This window comes from Embiotoca jacksoni, unplaced genomic scaffold (genome assembly GCF_022577435.1).
Source record: "Embiotoca jacksoni isolate LCO1_2020_lvr unplaced genomic scaffold, fEmbJac1.0.p SCAF_12, whole genome shotgun sequence".
NCBI classification, from domain to species: domain Eukaryota; kingdom Metazoa; phylum Chordata; class Actinopteri; family Embiotocidae; genus Embiotoca; species Embiotoca jacksoni.
This window is the reverse complement of record NW_027185252.1, coordinates 15,132,160-15,149,051: the sequence shown is the minus strand read 5'-3', so window position 1 is coordinate 15,149,051 and position 16,892 is coordinate 15,132,160. Positions and strand designations below refer to the sequence as shown.

At 41.1% G+C, this 16,892-nt stretch overlaps 1 protein-coding gene across 2 annotated transcripts; it reads left to right on the top strand.

The window, feature by feature from the left end:
- The first annotated feature begins 2,967 nt into the window (after positions 1 to 2,967).
- On the top strand, positions 2,968 to 11,654 carry b3galnt2 (beta-1,3-N-acetylgalactosaminyltransferase 2). Of its 2 annotated transcripts, none has more exons than XM_069145043.1 (12): positions 2,968 to 3,204; positions 3,963 to 4,089; positions 4,440 to 4,540; positions 6,530 to 6,729; positions 6,969 to 7,064; positions 8,031 to 8,141; positions 8,253 to 8,331; positions 8,838 to 9,021; positions 9,373 to 9,498; positions 9,682 to 9,841; positions 9,924 to 9,980; positions 10,721 to 11,654. In XM_069145043.1, exons 1-12 carry the CDS (start codon positions 3,096 to 3,098, stop codon positions 10,856 to 10,858), a joined length of 1,488 nt encoding a protein of 495 aa, XP_069001144.1. In that variant the 5' UTR covers positions 2,968 to 3,095; the 3' UTR covers positions 10,859 to 11,654. The 2 variants fall into 2 exon arrangements, with proteins under 2 accessions (XP_069001144.1, XP_069001145.1); XM_069145044.1 differs by lacking the exon at positions 2,968 to 3,204 and adding an exon at positions 3,279 to 3,675.
- Positions 11,655 to 16,892: the final 5,238 nt, after the last annotated feature.

Genomic DNA, 16,892 nt, shown 5'->3' with positions numbered 1-16,892 from the left:
TGTGCCGTGTCTTTAATGTTTCTGCTCCATGCCTCTCATGCTGATAACACAAAAGGCCACTGCAAATCATCCTGGGTCTCACAGAGGAACGTGATATTCTGGTGTGTTGTGGAGACCTCCTGTGGCTGAGCTGAACCACAGGCCATCTGGATGCACTGTTCATGTGTTGGGACTTAAAAAAAAACAAAAAACTGATTATAATTCAATTCAGCGTTGTTTGCCTTCTACAGTGCAGATAGAATAAGAGCAATGCACGTGCCGACACTGCACTTTGCAAGAAGAATGGCCCCAATAATAATTCCAGGTATCATCCACTGACATCAGCATTCATATTGTCTGTTGTGGCTCTTTCATGTGTCCATCCAATTACAGCCTCAACTGGGAAAAGACTGAAATTACCACTTTCCGCCAAATTTGGCTGATAGCGGTCATTTATTTTTAACCACTTTTCAGCCGTTATTTCACTGCACTTAAAGGTCTGATGATCATGTCAGAGGCACAATTGCTTTTTTCTTCGGCCAAACAAGTCAGAAAAACAGGGAAATTAACTTTGTGGGTTCCTATCACAGGTCACAGTGAGCTGTAATGAATGTACAAAGTGAAAGGCAGTTTTGATGAATGACATTGATAAAGTTAATCCAGGTATCTCGCTTTGATTTTTCTAAACCGATTCCAAAGGGGAAGGATGTAATTAAAAACAAGCAAAGTTATAAAGGAGGATTTCCTAAACCTCAGGAGCAGCTGTGCAGTGAATTATTATCTACATTTATCTGAAATTAAAGGCCTAGTAAGAAACAGATTTTCTCAATTAACTTCTTACAATGAATGATGAGGTCCTACGTGAATAAACTAATGTCTTCAAAAGTTAGAACAGTTTTGTTTTTTCACAGATTTCTGTTTTTCTGTTGAATGTTCACTGGTTTAAAGTGGGCAAGAAATTGTGATGTCACAAATGTCCAATCAGGATTTGTTTGGTCACTGTCAATAAAATCTGATCAATCCACATCCACACATTTTTATGAAGCAGATTACGTACATTTTTGATGGTTATTTTTGTATTAATAATGCAATTCTCCTAACTTAAAATTTTGTTGATTTGGGTTATAGAGAAATACTTTTTACAATATAATGTAATTTATATAACCCAAAATTAAAACTGTATCCCACCGTGCATTGCAGTCTGCAGCACTCTTTCCCCAGACCTTCAGTTTGGATAAGAATAAACCTTTTGTGGAAGGAAACTTTAAGTACTACAGAGAAAAAATATGTTTTATGAACTAAAATCTAAAATTAGGAATACAAGAAATAGGTCTTGGTATTATGTTGCAGGAGCATGGTTCTCAGCTGGGACCTCACTGGATAAAAAGAAATCTATATAGATCTAGAGAAAAGTGCAGTGAGTCCTGAGTGTTTTGGATGCTACAAAGCAAAAGAAGAAAAAAAATACACGTTGGAATATAAATAGTAGGCTGCAACATATAAATAAAAAGTGGAATCAGAGGCATTAACAACAAACTCAGATAGACGAGGTTTGGACAACCACAGTAGAGCAGCATGTTCGGATGTGTTTCAAGAAACCCTGAACATGGTGTGAACAGCCTTTTCCTTTCAAATGAATGTGGTGTTGCAGGGAGAGAACTACATCATTGTGTTAAGTATATCTATGAATATGAGTCCAAAAAGACTTATATAATGCAGAGGAAAGAAATTATCCTTGGGGTAGTAGGTTATCTAATACCAAGAATCTGTGCTGCAGGAGCAAATTTGCAAATTGAGCAGTGACACCCCATATAGTATGAAAAATGCACACAAGAATAGCAATAATTTCTGAGAAGATTATTTATCTGGAAGCACAGCAGGGTGTTCTGTAGCAGTTTCTCAATGATTTCTACTCATAACACTGTCACACAGTATGTTGCATGCCACTGTTTTCCATTACAATATTATTTTCCACTAAAAGGGGTGGTAAAGTCTCTAAAATGACATTTATGCAACACTGGAATCCCATAAAAATCAATACAAATGAAATGTTTACAAGCATGGCAGTAGGTGTTCTTGGAGGCACAGCCCGCTTCCTCCTTTCTAGGAGAGACACGGGTGCTCTCAGAGTCAAAGCATCCGTCTCAAGCATCCGTCTCCATGCACAATAGATTCCATTTCAATGATTCGTGTGCAGCACTGCGTCATGGGTTAATAAAGTTATGTTCTAATCTTAAAGCAAAAACCTGTCACCTGGGTTTTAAAGAGATAAAGTGATTCAGATGTTAATTTTCTATTCTGCTGAGAATGTTTTCCTCGCTTCATTAGAAATTCACATTGTGGAGTACAAAAAAACCCCAAAACCTGGTACTTCCTAACGTGATAAATACAGGAAGGTCCACCTCAGTGTTTTAGTGTTTCAATTTTCCTCTATGGACATCTGATAAACTATTTATTGTGCTTACCATTCTGTTTACTTTAATGTGGTGGAATCTGAAACTGCACTGGGTTGCGTTATTTTTAATGGAGACATGTTCAACCCTAAAATATGTGGTCTGAACCCGCTGTGGTGCTTACGTTTATTTGTGTTATAAGCCTATATAAATCTACAAAGAATATCGAGTAAAGTTAGAGTACATAGAGAGACAGATATACTTTTATTAGGCTAACTGTATTTTATTTAGATGTGTACAATCAATTTTACTTTTATTTGATTTTATCAAACCCCTTTGAGTGTACATTATGCATCTATCTCGATTACAACCTAATCATCGTAATAACAATTGTATAAGTATGTTTCTTTTTCATCCCGACCATACTACAAGCACAATCATATCTAGTTTTCAGGTTTATGCGACTGTACTCAATTGGCTACCAGGTCGAACTCCACCTCCCAGAGTGCATCGCGGCAGGGCTCCTCGTCTCCCATTGGTCCGGCTCTCCGAGCGGCGGAGGCAGACGCGAGGCAGCAGCAGTGAGAGCCCGGCGGAGAGCTGCGGAGCTGAAATGAAGCGCACACACGGAGCGGCTCACACCGTGCAGCGCCGTGCGGCTCAGGAAGAGGCTCCGCGCCGCTAAAGCTGAAGGCTGCTCCGGCTGAATGAAGGGCTCCGTCCATGCGGAGGCTAGCGCTCATTCTGCTGCCCTGTGCTGTCGCCGTCCTGGTGCACTTGTGGTTGGCACAACGACCCTCCTCCACCCCGCTGGACAACAACACTCACTCGGGTACTTTTTTTTTTAGCCACAACCACCCCCCCCCCCCCCTACCGGGCTTCACCTCCAACAAAGCCTCGCTAACTTTTTTTTCTTTTTCCATCCGAGCGGCTCGCTAACTTTGCTTTGACCGCCCCGTTGTGGTCCTCGGCTGCGGGTGGTTAGTTTGTGTGAACAGGTAGTTAACGATTTGAAGTGTGCGTCGGGCGCTGCAGAGTGTTTGTTCTTCACGGGGGAACAACGTGAGTGTGACAGCTCAGTAGTGTTGGGCGTTGCTGGGATAGTCTGGCGTCTGAAAACGGACTGAAGTCAGCCGTGCATCTCTGCCGTGTTACAGCGCAACTACTGTGCCGCCTTCAGACGGATTATCACTGACTATCAGGGCTGTGCTGCAGAGTGAACCCGCTTTATTTGATCAGTTTAACCACCTTTTCGTGCACGAAGACGTACATTACCATGAGGTGATTTACAGGATGCATCACAGTAAGTCACTGCAAACTAAATGTTGGAGGAAACTGGATTTAGGATCACAGGAATGGGAAGCATTAAATCAAGTGAGCCTCAAAGTGTGGGTTTTATTTTTATTTTTTGATCTGCTTGTTGGCTTATCACTGTCCCCAACTGTGGGTCATATTTGATCTCTATCCTGACATGCACTGCCTCATCTGTGGGTGTTATTGTTGGAAAGGACTGTCTGTTGTCACCTGTTGTTGTTGTTGTGAGAGCTTGTCTGTCTCATGCCTCTGCCCTGCTTTCTGTTTCCCATACAGATGAACCGTTACCTTTCTATGAAGTTTTGGTGGGAGTGCTGTCAGCGAGACACCATTACGAACTGCGACAAGCAATAAGAGACACCTGGTTGGGCTACCTCCGAGATCACCCCCACTTCCAGCACAGGTCTGTAGGCTGGAGCTGCAACTTCACCGCTTGTTTTTCAGCCCAAATTTATATAGTGGCAATAAAGCCTGCAGCCGGCAGCCAATCACGGACTGACCCACCAAGCCTTTTATCTTTATCCCACCAGCGGCCAATATTGTTCTCTCTTTCACGCTTCCTTTTTGTCCATTTCCTTCTCATTCAGCGATCTCGACACAGATAAGGTGTGATGGCCTTTAAGCAACCCTCTGTAACCATGGCAACGGAGGGTGCCGAGATGGACAAGCTTTAGAAATTTTGCAGCCGAATATTGCACAAAAGGGAAAAAGAAAGATGGATGCAATTGTTTGTGCTTCTTTTTTTTTTTTCAGAGTGGGGGTGAAGTTTATTGTAGGTGAACATGGGTGTCCCCTTCCAGAGGAGGACAGAGAGGATCCTTACTCCTGCTCCCTCCTGAACTTCACCAAGCCAGGTAATTTAAAAAAAAAAAAAAAGAAGAAGAAAGAATTTGTGGTATCTATCTGCAGCATTAATACTGAGAAATGCTCTCTACAATCTGTTGCTTGCATGTGTAATTGTCAGTGGCAAAGCCGAGGTAGAATAACAGCAGAGGCGTTGGAAGAATGAAAAGAATGCATGTTCAGGAGAAAAGTAAAACGCCTTTATTCATGTTCACCCACAGCTCAAGGACAACTTTCTTTCCCTTTCTATAGCCACGGCCACAGCAGAAATGTCTCTCAGTCAACGTAGCTGCTGCTTGGGTAACAACAAGTGCTTCCTGACACTTGAAAAGGAGAGCCATACGAAGCACAGACGCATCGTATATGAAATAATTGAACACGCTCACCGACAGATAGAACGTCTGCAGTAATTGTTATGTCTCTCACCTTCACAAAGCCATTCCAATTCAGCCGTTTCACTACTTTTTCCCGGCCGTTTCGGTGCGAGCTGCCTTCATGGAAACATAATTACTGCTCATCAGAACAGCCTTTTTCAGACGGCGGCCTTCAGGGTCACGGCAATGTTTTATTTTTCCAGCCCATTCTCTGCTCTCCACCGTGTTAATTGCCGTAAGTGTTGACGTGATTTGCTTCAGAATCGGAGGCAGGCGGCCGCCGATGCGAGATGCTCAGCGTGATTGGAAGAGAGAGACACACTGGCTGCTTTCAAACACAGTTGGGTACCTGACTCAGGATTCAGGTCAAAGCACATGTTAAGCGAATGATTAATTGTGGCTGAAATATGTTTGTTTGTGCTGCATTCATCACAGGGATTTTTCTTTGGGGAAACAATAACGTGAATGCTAATTAGCTTCTCACTTTGTTGAAGTAATCCTGCTCCCAATTCAAAGTGCTTGTGCTGGAAAAGTCCGATTCTGACTGATACGCAGAGACATGAGAGCCCATATAAACAACGTATTACACTGTTTGATTAATCGGTTTGTTGACATGTAACTAGAGTCAAAACAATTAACTAAGGACATGATTTTGGTAAATCGATATTTGTTCTTTTGTTCATTTAGCAAACAATGACACAAAATTCACTATTTACAGCTTCTCCTGTGTGAATATTTGCTGTTTCTCTTTCCAAATTGAACATCTTTTTGACTGATATTGGAAAAAACAAACTATTTGAAAAGGATATTTTGAGCCGTGGGAAAATGTGATGCCTTTTCATTAGTATTTTATGACATTTTATAGATCAAATCTTCTCCCTCTGATCAAGAAAATCACGTTTAAATCAACCAGTAAAGATTTTATTTTTGCCCCATTTCATTTTCTATTGAACCGTAAACAATATTGAACATTATTTGTTGCATAGTATTTAAAATAATCCTCACTAAAAACTAAAGAACAGAAAACCGGATGTTAATAATTTTTTATTCATGCCAAGGTTTATTCATGTTTCCACTGAATAAACTAGCAGTGTTGAGATGGCCAGTGCAGAGAGAAGCACTGCTGTTATCTGTTTAGACAAGTGTGCACAGGCTAAGCTTTTATATTTAGTCAGCATAGGAATATAAAATATATCCTGCAGCTCAATGCTGTTCTGTCAATGTAAAAAACATTTTAGTTTGATGAACTGCTGCTCTCTTTGTTTTTGATTCTTCGCCGCTGATTGTCTTTATTTTGGGGGAAGCAGCAGAACTCGTGTAGAACATATATAAAGTCAAAACCCTGCTTCTTTTTAACAGCCTTGATCTTTTCATTGATCCCCGGGGTAATAAACTGCTCTTTTGTAATTAAGAGAGCAGCTCACGAGCAGAAGCTCGCTTTGAAGACCGCAGTCCCAAGAAGCAGCTCCTCAAAGTGCTGATGGTATAGCTTTACTTGAGTCTGCCTCCTTCTCTGAGTGCGCTCCCTCTCTCCGTCTTCCCTTTTCTCTGAAAGAGAGACGGTCAGCATGTTGGGGCTCCAATAAATTTCTCGTGCAGTAACTCCCGACTCTCCCTGTGTCCCAGTGACAGGGCAGGATGCAGAGATCGAGATTGTGACAGTGTCCGACCCCTCCGTGCTCGCCCCGTCCGACGTGTCCACCGTCGCCCTGGACTTCAAGGTCCTCCACCCGGTGGTGATAACCAGGCTGGGGGTGTTTCCCAGCGGGACCCGGGCCGAGCTTCAGACCAATGTGACAGTGAAGCTTCTCCAGCTGGACCAGGAGGTAACAGAGCCTGGACCCGCGAGTATAATGTACCCCGTATGCTGTTTTTCTGTGGAGCAGGTAGATACACTGGAGGACTCCGTGCTGCTGCTGTTTACTGCCTCAGTTACAAACACAAACTCATTTTGGACCCCTGCCAGAGAGATAACAGTGTAGTGTAGGATTCAGCGTCGATGATGGTTACTAGAGTTTGTTTGTGAATTCTTTATGGGTGAAAACTTGTGATGTTTTTGTTGCAGGAGGCTGTAGTTACTGCTCGCTTCAGTTCCATCAGCACAGGGACCATGGTGAACTGGGTGTGGTACAAACCGGTGGAGCAGTTCATCTTGCCTAAGGTCAGTGTCTTAACTATACTAAGAGTTGTCGCCATGCTAGTACAAATGCTGAGGTCCTGACTCAGTAGAAGTCTCCCAGTCTCGAATGTGTTTCAATTATTTTGATACTGTAGCTGTGTTATTATATTTTCTGCAAGTTTTATCTGAGTTGAGCGATTCTTTCAAAGCAATTTCCTGTGAAGGATAAAAATGAAACAAAACTAACGAAGGTATAATCAAAATATTTTTTATAGAAGTTGTTCTGATAATTAGTACCAGACTATAGCACACAGTTCATTCTAGGCATTTCAGGAAAATGTGTAATTAATTAATACCCAAACAGAAAATTAAATGCTAAATGTGATTTCAAGTGTGCCTTTAAAGAATCACGTAAAACCAGTTTAAAAAGCAGTGCTTTGCGTCTCTCTCTGGTTGAAAGGTTATTTTACCATCACACTGTTTGTAAAAGTGGACGTAGAGTCCAGGTCTGAAAGGTGAGGCAAATGTGAAAGTGCCTTGTACTGCAATACCACCAAAGGCCACTAGGGGTTGACTCCAAAAAGGCTCTGGCTCCATATAGATAGATAGATAGATAGTTACTTTATTAATCCCCAAGGGGACATGTTTTTATACTCCCATTCAAGTTCTCTCATGAATTACAAAGTCAATACATTTTTTTCCACAAGTCATAATGATGTTATTTGCTACAATGACTCTGTGTAAAATGTCTGTGCATCCTGCAAAGTTAAAGTCTTTTCTGACGTCTAATTGTTTCATTTGTCGAAATTGTGGTGGAGAAATACCAGAATCAGATGAAATAAAACGTGTGTTTTTAACTGTAAAATGTAAACCTGCTAAACGCAAACCATTCTGAGAAGCAGTATTGAGGACATGATGTCGGTGTCCTCAGTGGGTGCAAATACTGCGGTTCAGTTTAAACAGTTGGACAGAACAACACCACAGGTGACCTGTCTGTCTTTTATCCAGGGTTTTGAGGGGACGCTGGTTTGGGAGAGTCTGGACTCCGCTGCTTTGACCACAGTCAACTCCTCCTCCGTGGAGCTCAACGATGGAGGAGGTGTTCTCAAGATCTCCTCTGTACGTGTTCCCAGATGGTGTTAAAAATAAATGTATGAGGAAAATCCTCTCATGTTTTAAAGTGAAGGAAAAGTTTGGGAAGTTAAAAACTTTTTTTTCTTGGAATTGCAGATTGCAGAGGGCATATTGCCTCATAGAAGTGCACTTGGATTCCCTGGTTTGGCTGGAGGCTTCACTTTTTCTATCTACGGTCGGTCCAGCAACAGAATTAACTTTGAGCTTGTTGTGAAAACTCTGAAAACATTGGTCACTCTGGCAGGTTTTGAGATAAACTCCTTTTCACCTCAGGGTTCTTGCCTTTGTGCCAAATGGAAATGTTTGTCGCTCTCCATCCTGCTGTTTGACATCATTGATTTATCTGCATGTGTTTGGATTTGAGTCTGTGAGAATGGATTTGGAGCCATTATGTAGAAAACAAAATTAAATTCATCATTTTACATCTCTGAAAACGGAACCAATGACCCATTCTGTGAAATGTTATCATTTTCTCATTGTTTTGCCAGCCAGTGATTACATTTATAATCCCTGAAAATTGCTTTAATTTAATCGAAATTTGGATGAATAAAAAGTGAAAGTGGCTTTTTTTTGTTGTTATTTTTTTTAAACCTCATTCTCTCCCACTATTTTCCCGAATTTATCGTGTCTCCTGCCTTTGTCCCTCTCTGTTACTCCTCCCTCACCCCTCCTGTGTGTCAGATGGAGACGGTCTATCGGGGCTCCTGCGAGGCCGCCCGGCCAGGATGGAGCACCATGCCTCCCGGCTGAGGCGGGAGGACGCCACCTTGCAGGAGGAGAGCCTTAGGCATGGCGACATGGTGTTCGTCGACGTGGTAGACACCTACAGGAATGTGCCTTCCAAACTGCTTCAGTTCTATAAATGGTATGCCAAGTGCTAATGACTCGATTCTGTGTGTCTCCAAATTGCCTGGGCCCTCTGAGGAAATCAGCAACCTGAAATGAAAGTGTGTCGCCGCCTCAAAACGTCTTGCTGTTAGAATCACAATTGCAATCACCCAGTCAGGGAAAAGGAAAGCACTATCATGAGTCATCAGATACCAAAATATAGAGTGGTCGTAAGCTTTGACTTGAAGTATTTTACTTATTTGCACCTCTTGCCCTGCACTCTCTGTGGTATTTGAAAGTAAATCCTCCGGGATATTGCAAAAAAAGAAAGAAAGAAAAAAATCAGAGGGTGGGCTTTAATTAAGGTTGCGTATTCCCTCTCTGGCAGGTCTGTGGGAAACGCTGACTTTAATCTACTGCTGAAGACGGATGATGATTGTTACATCGACGTGGACTCAGTATTAATGAAGATTGACCACAAGGGTCTCAAGCGCAGCAATTTCTGGTGGGGGAAGTAAGTACAGTTCAGTGTCCGATCCTGTTGACAATGAATATTTCGAGTCCACTCGTGTTTGGAGATAAACTTCAGTGCACCGTCAGCTGAACTTTAGATGAAAGGAACGGGACCGCTCTGCAGAGTAGTCATGGTGAAAGGCAGACAGGATGTTGTGATAATCTTCCTGCCGTCTCTCACTAGTTTCAGGCAGAGTTGGGCAGTGGATCGCATTGGGAAGTGGCAGGAGCTGGAGTACGCGAGTCCGGCCTACCCGGCGTTCGCCTGCGGCTCGGGCTACGTGGTCTCCCGTGACCTGGTCCAGTGGCTCGCCAGCAACGCAGAGAAACTGAAGGCCTACCAGGTAGAGTACCAAGCACTCAGCTCCTGTGACAGTTAATGGTGATGATAATGTGAGCAGTCTCTCTTGGATGTCTCGTTAACAGGGAGAGGATGTGAGCATGGGGATATGGATGGCAGCTGTTGGACCACAGAAATATCAGGTAGGAAATTGCTTGAACGACTTGAACTGCCAAATTCAATGAGGCAAATAATTTGGTTTGGTTTGTTGCTATCATTCTAATACTGCTATAAAATACAACTTATCACACTGCAGTCAGGAATGATTTAGTCCTCCATGTCCCATCATTGTCCCCAGTGTTGTCACAGTAGAAAATCAGATGGGTAATCAGTGTCTGATGTGAAGAAGTATTGGAAAGAGGATCCAGAAAGTAGAGAAATGAATCATGTTTACAATTTATAATTTGTCCAAGTGACAAAACATCCATCTCGGCTTGATAACCTGCTGATGTTGTGAGTGATGAAGATGAAGTCTCAGGCTCAGTTTTGCTCACAAGCTTTATTTATAAAGCACCATTTGTACAACTTAATGCAGATAAACAAAGCAAAACTTTGGGAGACTAACATAGCGTGAAAAAAAATCTGTCTGGCACTCATTTGTGCAGCCTTATGCACAAACGATTGCACAGCACGAACACATTTTCACTGCACATATTTTATGAGCATGTGGCAAAGATAAGCTCTAAAAAATGTACTAGTGGAGTCTGTGAAAGCAGTTTGACCGGCTGGGTTTCATTTTTGCAACTCTGAGTTCATTTACAGTGCATCAAAGGTGGATATTAACAATTTAACCTGAGCAATACCTGCACCAGTGTGTGGCTAATAATCCAACCAGTCTATACACATCAACACAGCTACTGTCCTGCTCCTTTTCTGTTGCCAGGACCCCGGCTGGCTCTGTGAAAAAGAGTGCTACCTGGACATGTTGTCGTCTCCCCAGCACACGGCCGAGGAGCTGCATGTCCTCTGGGACAGAAAGAGGGTCTGCGGAGACCCCTGCGGCTGTCCCTGGGACCCCTAAATGTGGTTCTCGCCACACGGCGCTGTGGGTAAAATGCACTCAACACCGGCTGTCCATTCAGTTTCTGTGATTTCCTTAAAAACACCTAACTGAGCCATTATCAGTTCTTATTATATGATACAATTGTTAAGATTTTTTTTAAATGTGGGACTTTCTGTTGGAAAATAATCTTCAAAACTTTGCAGGTACAAACATAATAAACCATTTGCAGCTTCAGAATACGTTCAAACTCGCAGTTTTGCTGTAGCATCCTGTCAGTATTTGTATCATGAACTCAGTTATTCGATTTGAAAAAGTGGAACAGAGAAAATGTGGTAAAGACTGTGGATTAAAAGATGCTTTATTGATGTAACTGTCGGGGATGGACGAGACCCATGTGCAATACCAGTATGTGATGTCATCAGTCATCGCTGTAAGACTTACTCCACTCATGGTATTGGTACAGATGTAAACTTTTTGGTTTAAAACCAATATATTTGATGGCATTTTAAAGATGATTACTCCACATTGCTATATTTTGTAAATTATTGTCTAAAGCTTTTCATCCCCTTCAATATTTGTAGATTTACGACGAGCTTTCTCACAAACACACACACAGTTTGTACTGTAACCGTTCTTGTGCAAATAGTGATGTGGCCTCACTGTATTTGTTAGGCGTCATACTGTACGTATGTTAACACTTGTGATATCAACACAGACTTTTGGAACCCGACGCAGCAGTCGGATTGACTGTGAAATAGACTCACTCGTTTAACACGGTTTTATGAAACCCTCAAAGGTAATAAAGAACACTTAAGAGAGATTAATGGCTTGTTTGTTTGTTTGTTTGTTTGTTTTGGGGACGATGCACACAGTAAACGTCCCGGTGCTGCTGATTCTTGTGTTGAGTGTGAAGCTGTGTTTTAGTTGTTAGTGCTGCTCAGTCAGCCCCAGACACACGCAGTCGGCAAACAGACTTTGTTCAGGCTGTTACAGAAGCCCATTTTTTTTTTTTTACTTAAAAGGGAATGCGAGATCACGTTGGTCTCTGTCAGTGATTGTTTTCCTGAGACGGTGAGCTGGACACCGCTGGAATTTTGATCAGAAAAACCTGTGTTTTTGAGCCCAGACTGATCAGTGTTTTCATGTTAATCAATAGGACCGAACGCATCCAGCCAAATGTTGTACGTTTTTTAAAAAAAAATGTATGCTTCTTTGAACACATGCTCTTAGGTGCTGCAGTGATTTGTTTGTTTATTGAAGTATAGCCATGTGATTGATGCTGAGTCACCTAAATTAGATTGCCTCGCATTATTTTTTTGTAAATAATGAAAGATGATGCTGAATATTTTACTAATGGAGGATGATGCAAGTCGTTTGTTTTATTTAGGCCCGCCCCACTTGCCAAGAAATCTGTTCCTGCAATTAACCTGACATGGGAGCAGACATGCCTCTCCTTCTGGCCCCCCTCCCTCTCCCGCTCCTTCCTCTCCTTTTCACCTCCTCTGTTTCAGTGAGCTGCATGATAACAAAGTCATATCCGCATCTGTTCCACTCTCCTACATAGATAAGCACGCCGTTTTTCTCCCCATCAGCCTTTCCCACCGATTTGTCTCGAAGCCCTTCATTGTAAACCGAGGGAAGCGTGAAAATGACACACAGATACAAACAAAGAAAAAGAAACCCTCACTTGTACTTTCTGTGCTAGTGCTTCTTTAGAAGATTAGAGTTATTGAATTTGCCAAAATTTTGATGAGGGCTGAAGGGATATTGCCACTCACTGATGTAAAATGTTTAAATTATAATTTGTATTTCCTGAGATACGCTCCAAATCCTCTGAATCCTTTATTCCAGTCCCGCTCCCTCATACATACCCACCCAACTAGGAGATCAAATCAGGCGCATCTACCTCTGCCATGATAACTAGAACAAAATTGCACCATGTTAACCTACAAAGTGCTGTTATGTTTTCTCAATCTCTTCAGGTTTCTCTCTTATAAGAATTTCTTGCCTCATTCCTGCCACCATTAAGTATTTATTCATTAAATAACGTATCATTCAATGTGCTTATATAATGGGAACTCCATAGAGCAGAGAAGGCGCAGGTATTGGCAAAAGCAAGAGTTAGATGGGGTGAAATAATGTTGTGGGGAGGATGAACAGTACTCAAGAATTCCTTTGTTCTCTGAGAGATCAATACTTGTGAACATAAAGTAGTTTCCAAAGCTCGATGCATGAAGACTAAAGAAGCAGAACTGGAAAAGCATTACAACAATGAAGCAGGACGTAATTACAGATCTCAGCTCATCTTACTGACCCGGAATATCCGATTCATCCACATGTTTGATATTAATAGACCCCACACGTCTTGAATAGTCTATGCTTTTAGGCGTGTGTGGTCTTTTCTAAGTGACGACAAGAGTACAATTCCCTGAACCACTGACTTATTTTCACTCTATTAATATTTTGCCATGAAAGTGCAGTCACCCGTTTAGTCGTGACAAGCACTGCTGTGAGAAAATGGAGAGAACTTGGGCGCTGGAGTTAATTGTATTTATAAAATCCTTTTCGTGTTAAGTCTCACCTCGTCCCAAAACTCATCTTCTCGGGATTGAACACAAGAAAGTGTTGACATTATAATGTGACTCCTATTGTTTTGAGAAGTTTGGCAGACACTTCATTTTACTTCAGTATTTATTTTAGAATTTTTCATACGTGCTCGTTGTTCATTTTGGTGCTTTTGGCATTTTTGCATTCACACTACCACTGAAGGGGCATAAAGGTGGGTGGTTCACTGCTTAGCTCGTGTCTTTTAACTAACTATTCACGCTTATTTGGTCGTTTTGGCGAGAAGAACCTTTGTAGTTCTAATAAGTTCAATATTTCAACTGTTTACTTTTTACTTTTAAAGTATTTAAAGTGTATATTGAATATGTTAAGCTACTTGTTACTTCTTTTTTTTTTTTTATCTTTAGGTGACTAGCTATTTTAACATTTAAAAAAATATATATTTTTTTTAGCTATAGCTTAACTATGTCAGCTATTTATACATTACTTTTAGCTAACTATTTATGTTAAGCTAACTAGCTATTTCAACTTTTTGTCTGGTACTTTTATCTAACTATTTCAGCAATTTTTTTAAAATAATTTTTTTGTCATTATTAATTAATTTTAGAATTTGAATTAGCTATTCCAACAGTTTATTTGCTACTTTTAGCGAAGTTGACTGTAAACTGTAAATCCATTACGTGTAGATAAATGTGTTTTTAAACTGTCGAACAGTATATTAATTTCCTTTGCCATCGGTTAACTGTTTCAGCAGTTCATCGTGCACTATTTTAACTGTTTCTTAAATGTTTAGCCATACGTAAACTCTTTCTTACTTTTATCTGTTGATGCCTAACAATTTAGGCAACAACCAGCTCAGTTGTTTATATGTTCATTTTAAGTTGTCTAACTATTTTCAACTTTCCAGTTTGCTTGTACTTGCAATTGAAACTCGGTGAAAACGGACTCGGGCCGGCGGCGGTTATTGTGAAGCGGTATTCAATTCAGTTCATTTGATCTACTTCGTGCCTAATCAAGGGAGTCGGCGTTCATCTGCCTTGACCGGTTGGGGTGAGAGGAGAGGAGAGCAGAGAGAGAAAAGAAAAGCAAAGAGAGACGACGAACATTAGACATCGGGTTGGTTGGCGGGGCCAGGAACCACCGATCAGAATTATGCAACTACGAAGCCAGAGATACCTGCAGATACGTAAAGATCAGCGTTACACTGGTTTGTGATCCTGTTTGGCTATTCATCTTGATTTTAAATATATGTAGAATTTCTTTTGTCAAATTAGTTTCTATCAGTGAAGTGCCGCGTTGTAACTGCGGAGATATTGAGGTTGGTAGTATCCCCTGGAGTGTGCCTGCTCCTGGTAGACATTCAGTCTTACTCCATTCAGAATGATCATTTCAATACAATGACACTTTGCAGATTTTATGCATCAGTGAACGCCTGTGTTTTATTTTTACCGCGCTGTGCAAACACACAGTACATTATGGATGAAATGAAAACTTACCTGTGGTGTGAGAGTGAAGGACATGATTGAGATCAGGCACAGGTGTCCCGGATCTTAGGAAGAGGAGCTTTCAGTCTGCTGAGTGCTGTACATCTGCATACCCATTCAAACAACTCCAGAATCTTAGACTCTCCTCGCTGAACATTACACATCGCTGTCAATCAGCCTCCTCTTCCCCAGCAGCCCCCTCTTCTGCCTCCTCTGTGTGCCCTAAAACGAGGAGGAAATCATTTATTCATGACACCTGGCATCCAAAACTAGCATTTCTGACTGATTCTGATTCACAGGAATGAGGAGATATTATTAGACACACACAACTATACTCTAATGGGGCAACATTTTCATCCCTGATTTGAGATTGCACCCACAACTCGCTCTCCCTCATTTCCATGGCAGCCAGTGTCTCAGCATGGTGAGGTTACGGCTGTCACTTTTTGCAAACATTTGCAGAACACAGCTGTGAAATGTGCGACTGTCAATTGGTTAGATGACACATTCGGAGGAAGGTCGGCTCTTAGACTGTACACGTAATTACGCACGTCTTTGATAAAAGTGATGAAAAATGAGGAGTGAATCACCGAGTTTCATAAGCCCACTTGACCCCTGCTGCAGTAACATGGCATTGATCATGAGCTCAGTCATTACCGAACCATTACTGACAGTCATTCCGTCTTAAGAGGATCATGAATTAGCTCATCGGGCTGGTGATGGGATTCTTGGAAACCACTTTGATTTGATGTAATATTGATACGACACCATGTATGATATGTCATGATGTTAGCTGAGTGAATAGAGCTGCTCTCAGCTCAGCATTAAAGTGGTGCTCCACTTATTTAGTGCTGCAGATTGGAAGAGCCCAATTTATTGAAGAAGAGAGGCTGAGATATCCTGACTTTTAGTCCTTAAAAAAAAAAAAAAAAAAACAACAAAAAAAAAAAAAAAAAAAAAAATGACATTTCCCATAATGCAACTCAAAATAATCTTTTGTTGGACTTCTCCCACCTGGCAAACAGCCACATCTCCTAGACTGTGTGCCCCGGTTTGTAAGACAGAACTTCTGTTGTAAATGATGGCATCATCAAGCTCCCTTCAGAGTCCCAGGCAATAAGACACAACTATATGAATGACTACTATGAATATATATATATATTCATTCATATATATTCATTCATATATATATATATATTCATATATATATTTATCTATATATTCATATATATATTAATATATATTCATATATATATTAATATATATTCATTCATATATATTAATATATATTCATTCATATATATTCATTCATAAATATATATATTCATTCATATATATATATATATACTTGGAAACAAGTGCCTATTTTGTTGTTGTTTATCCCCAACGGGACACAGAGACGCAGTGAGGGTTTTAAAAACAACTGAGTGCTGGCAGAATTATGCATGAGAACACGTGTTGTTCTGGGAACAGTGACATGAATATGATGATAACTACGCTGACATGAATATCATAAAGTGAAGGAAGCTTTTTATGAAGCCTATGCATCGAGTGACATTAAAGTAGAAGTCTGTTTTTCTTATTTTGAACAAATGCCAATAAAAGAGCAAACCTACAGCAAACTGATCGCAACAACAAGAATTGTCTGTGTATCTGGAGCCCGACTTATTTTTATGATCTCCACTGTTGTCCAAAGAGTTATTGACAAAACATGAGCGTGCCACTCTGTTGCACTAGGTGACATGTTTTTTTCATTACCATCAACACTCAGTCCTGCCTGCTGTTATTGACTCTCTGTAGTTCACCAAACCTGCAGCTGAATATCGTCCCCGGCATCAAGTAGCCAGCTGGTGTAGAAGTCACGCACCCTTTTCTGAACAACAACAATGAAAAAAACATTTAAAAAAGAAAAACAAGTGCAGTAATTGGAAGAGTGGCTTTGGGATGTGAGCAACAACCGGGCAGGAGAAGTCAGAAAGGGTTAGGAGAACAAACGCTGATGG

Coding starts and splice junctions, on each gene's coding strand:
- b3galnt2 (XM_069145043.1), top strand. CDS start 3,096: ATGCGGAGGCTAGCGCTCATTCTGCTGCCCTGTGCTGTCGCCGTCCTG. Junction 4,090..4,439: donor CACCCCCACTTCCAGCACAG/GTCTGTAGGCTG, acceptor TTTTTTTTTCAG/AGTGGGGGTGAAGTTTATTG. Junction 8,142..8,252: donor GTGTTCTCAAGATCTCCTCT/GTACGTGTTCCC, acceptor TTGGAATTGCAG/ATTGCAGAGGGCATATTGCC.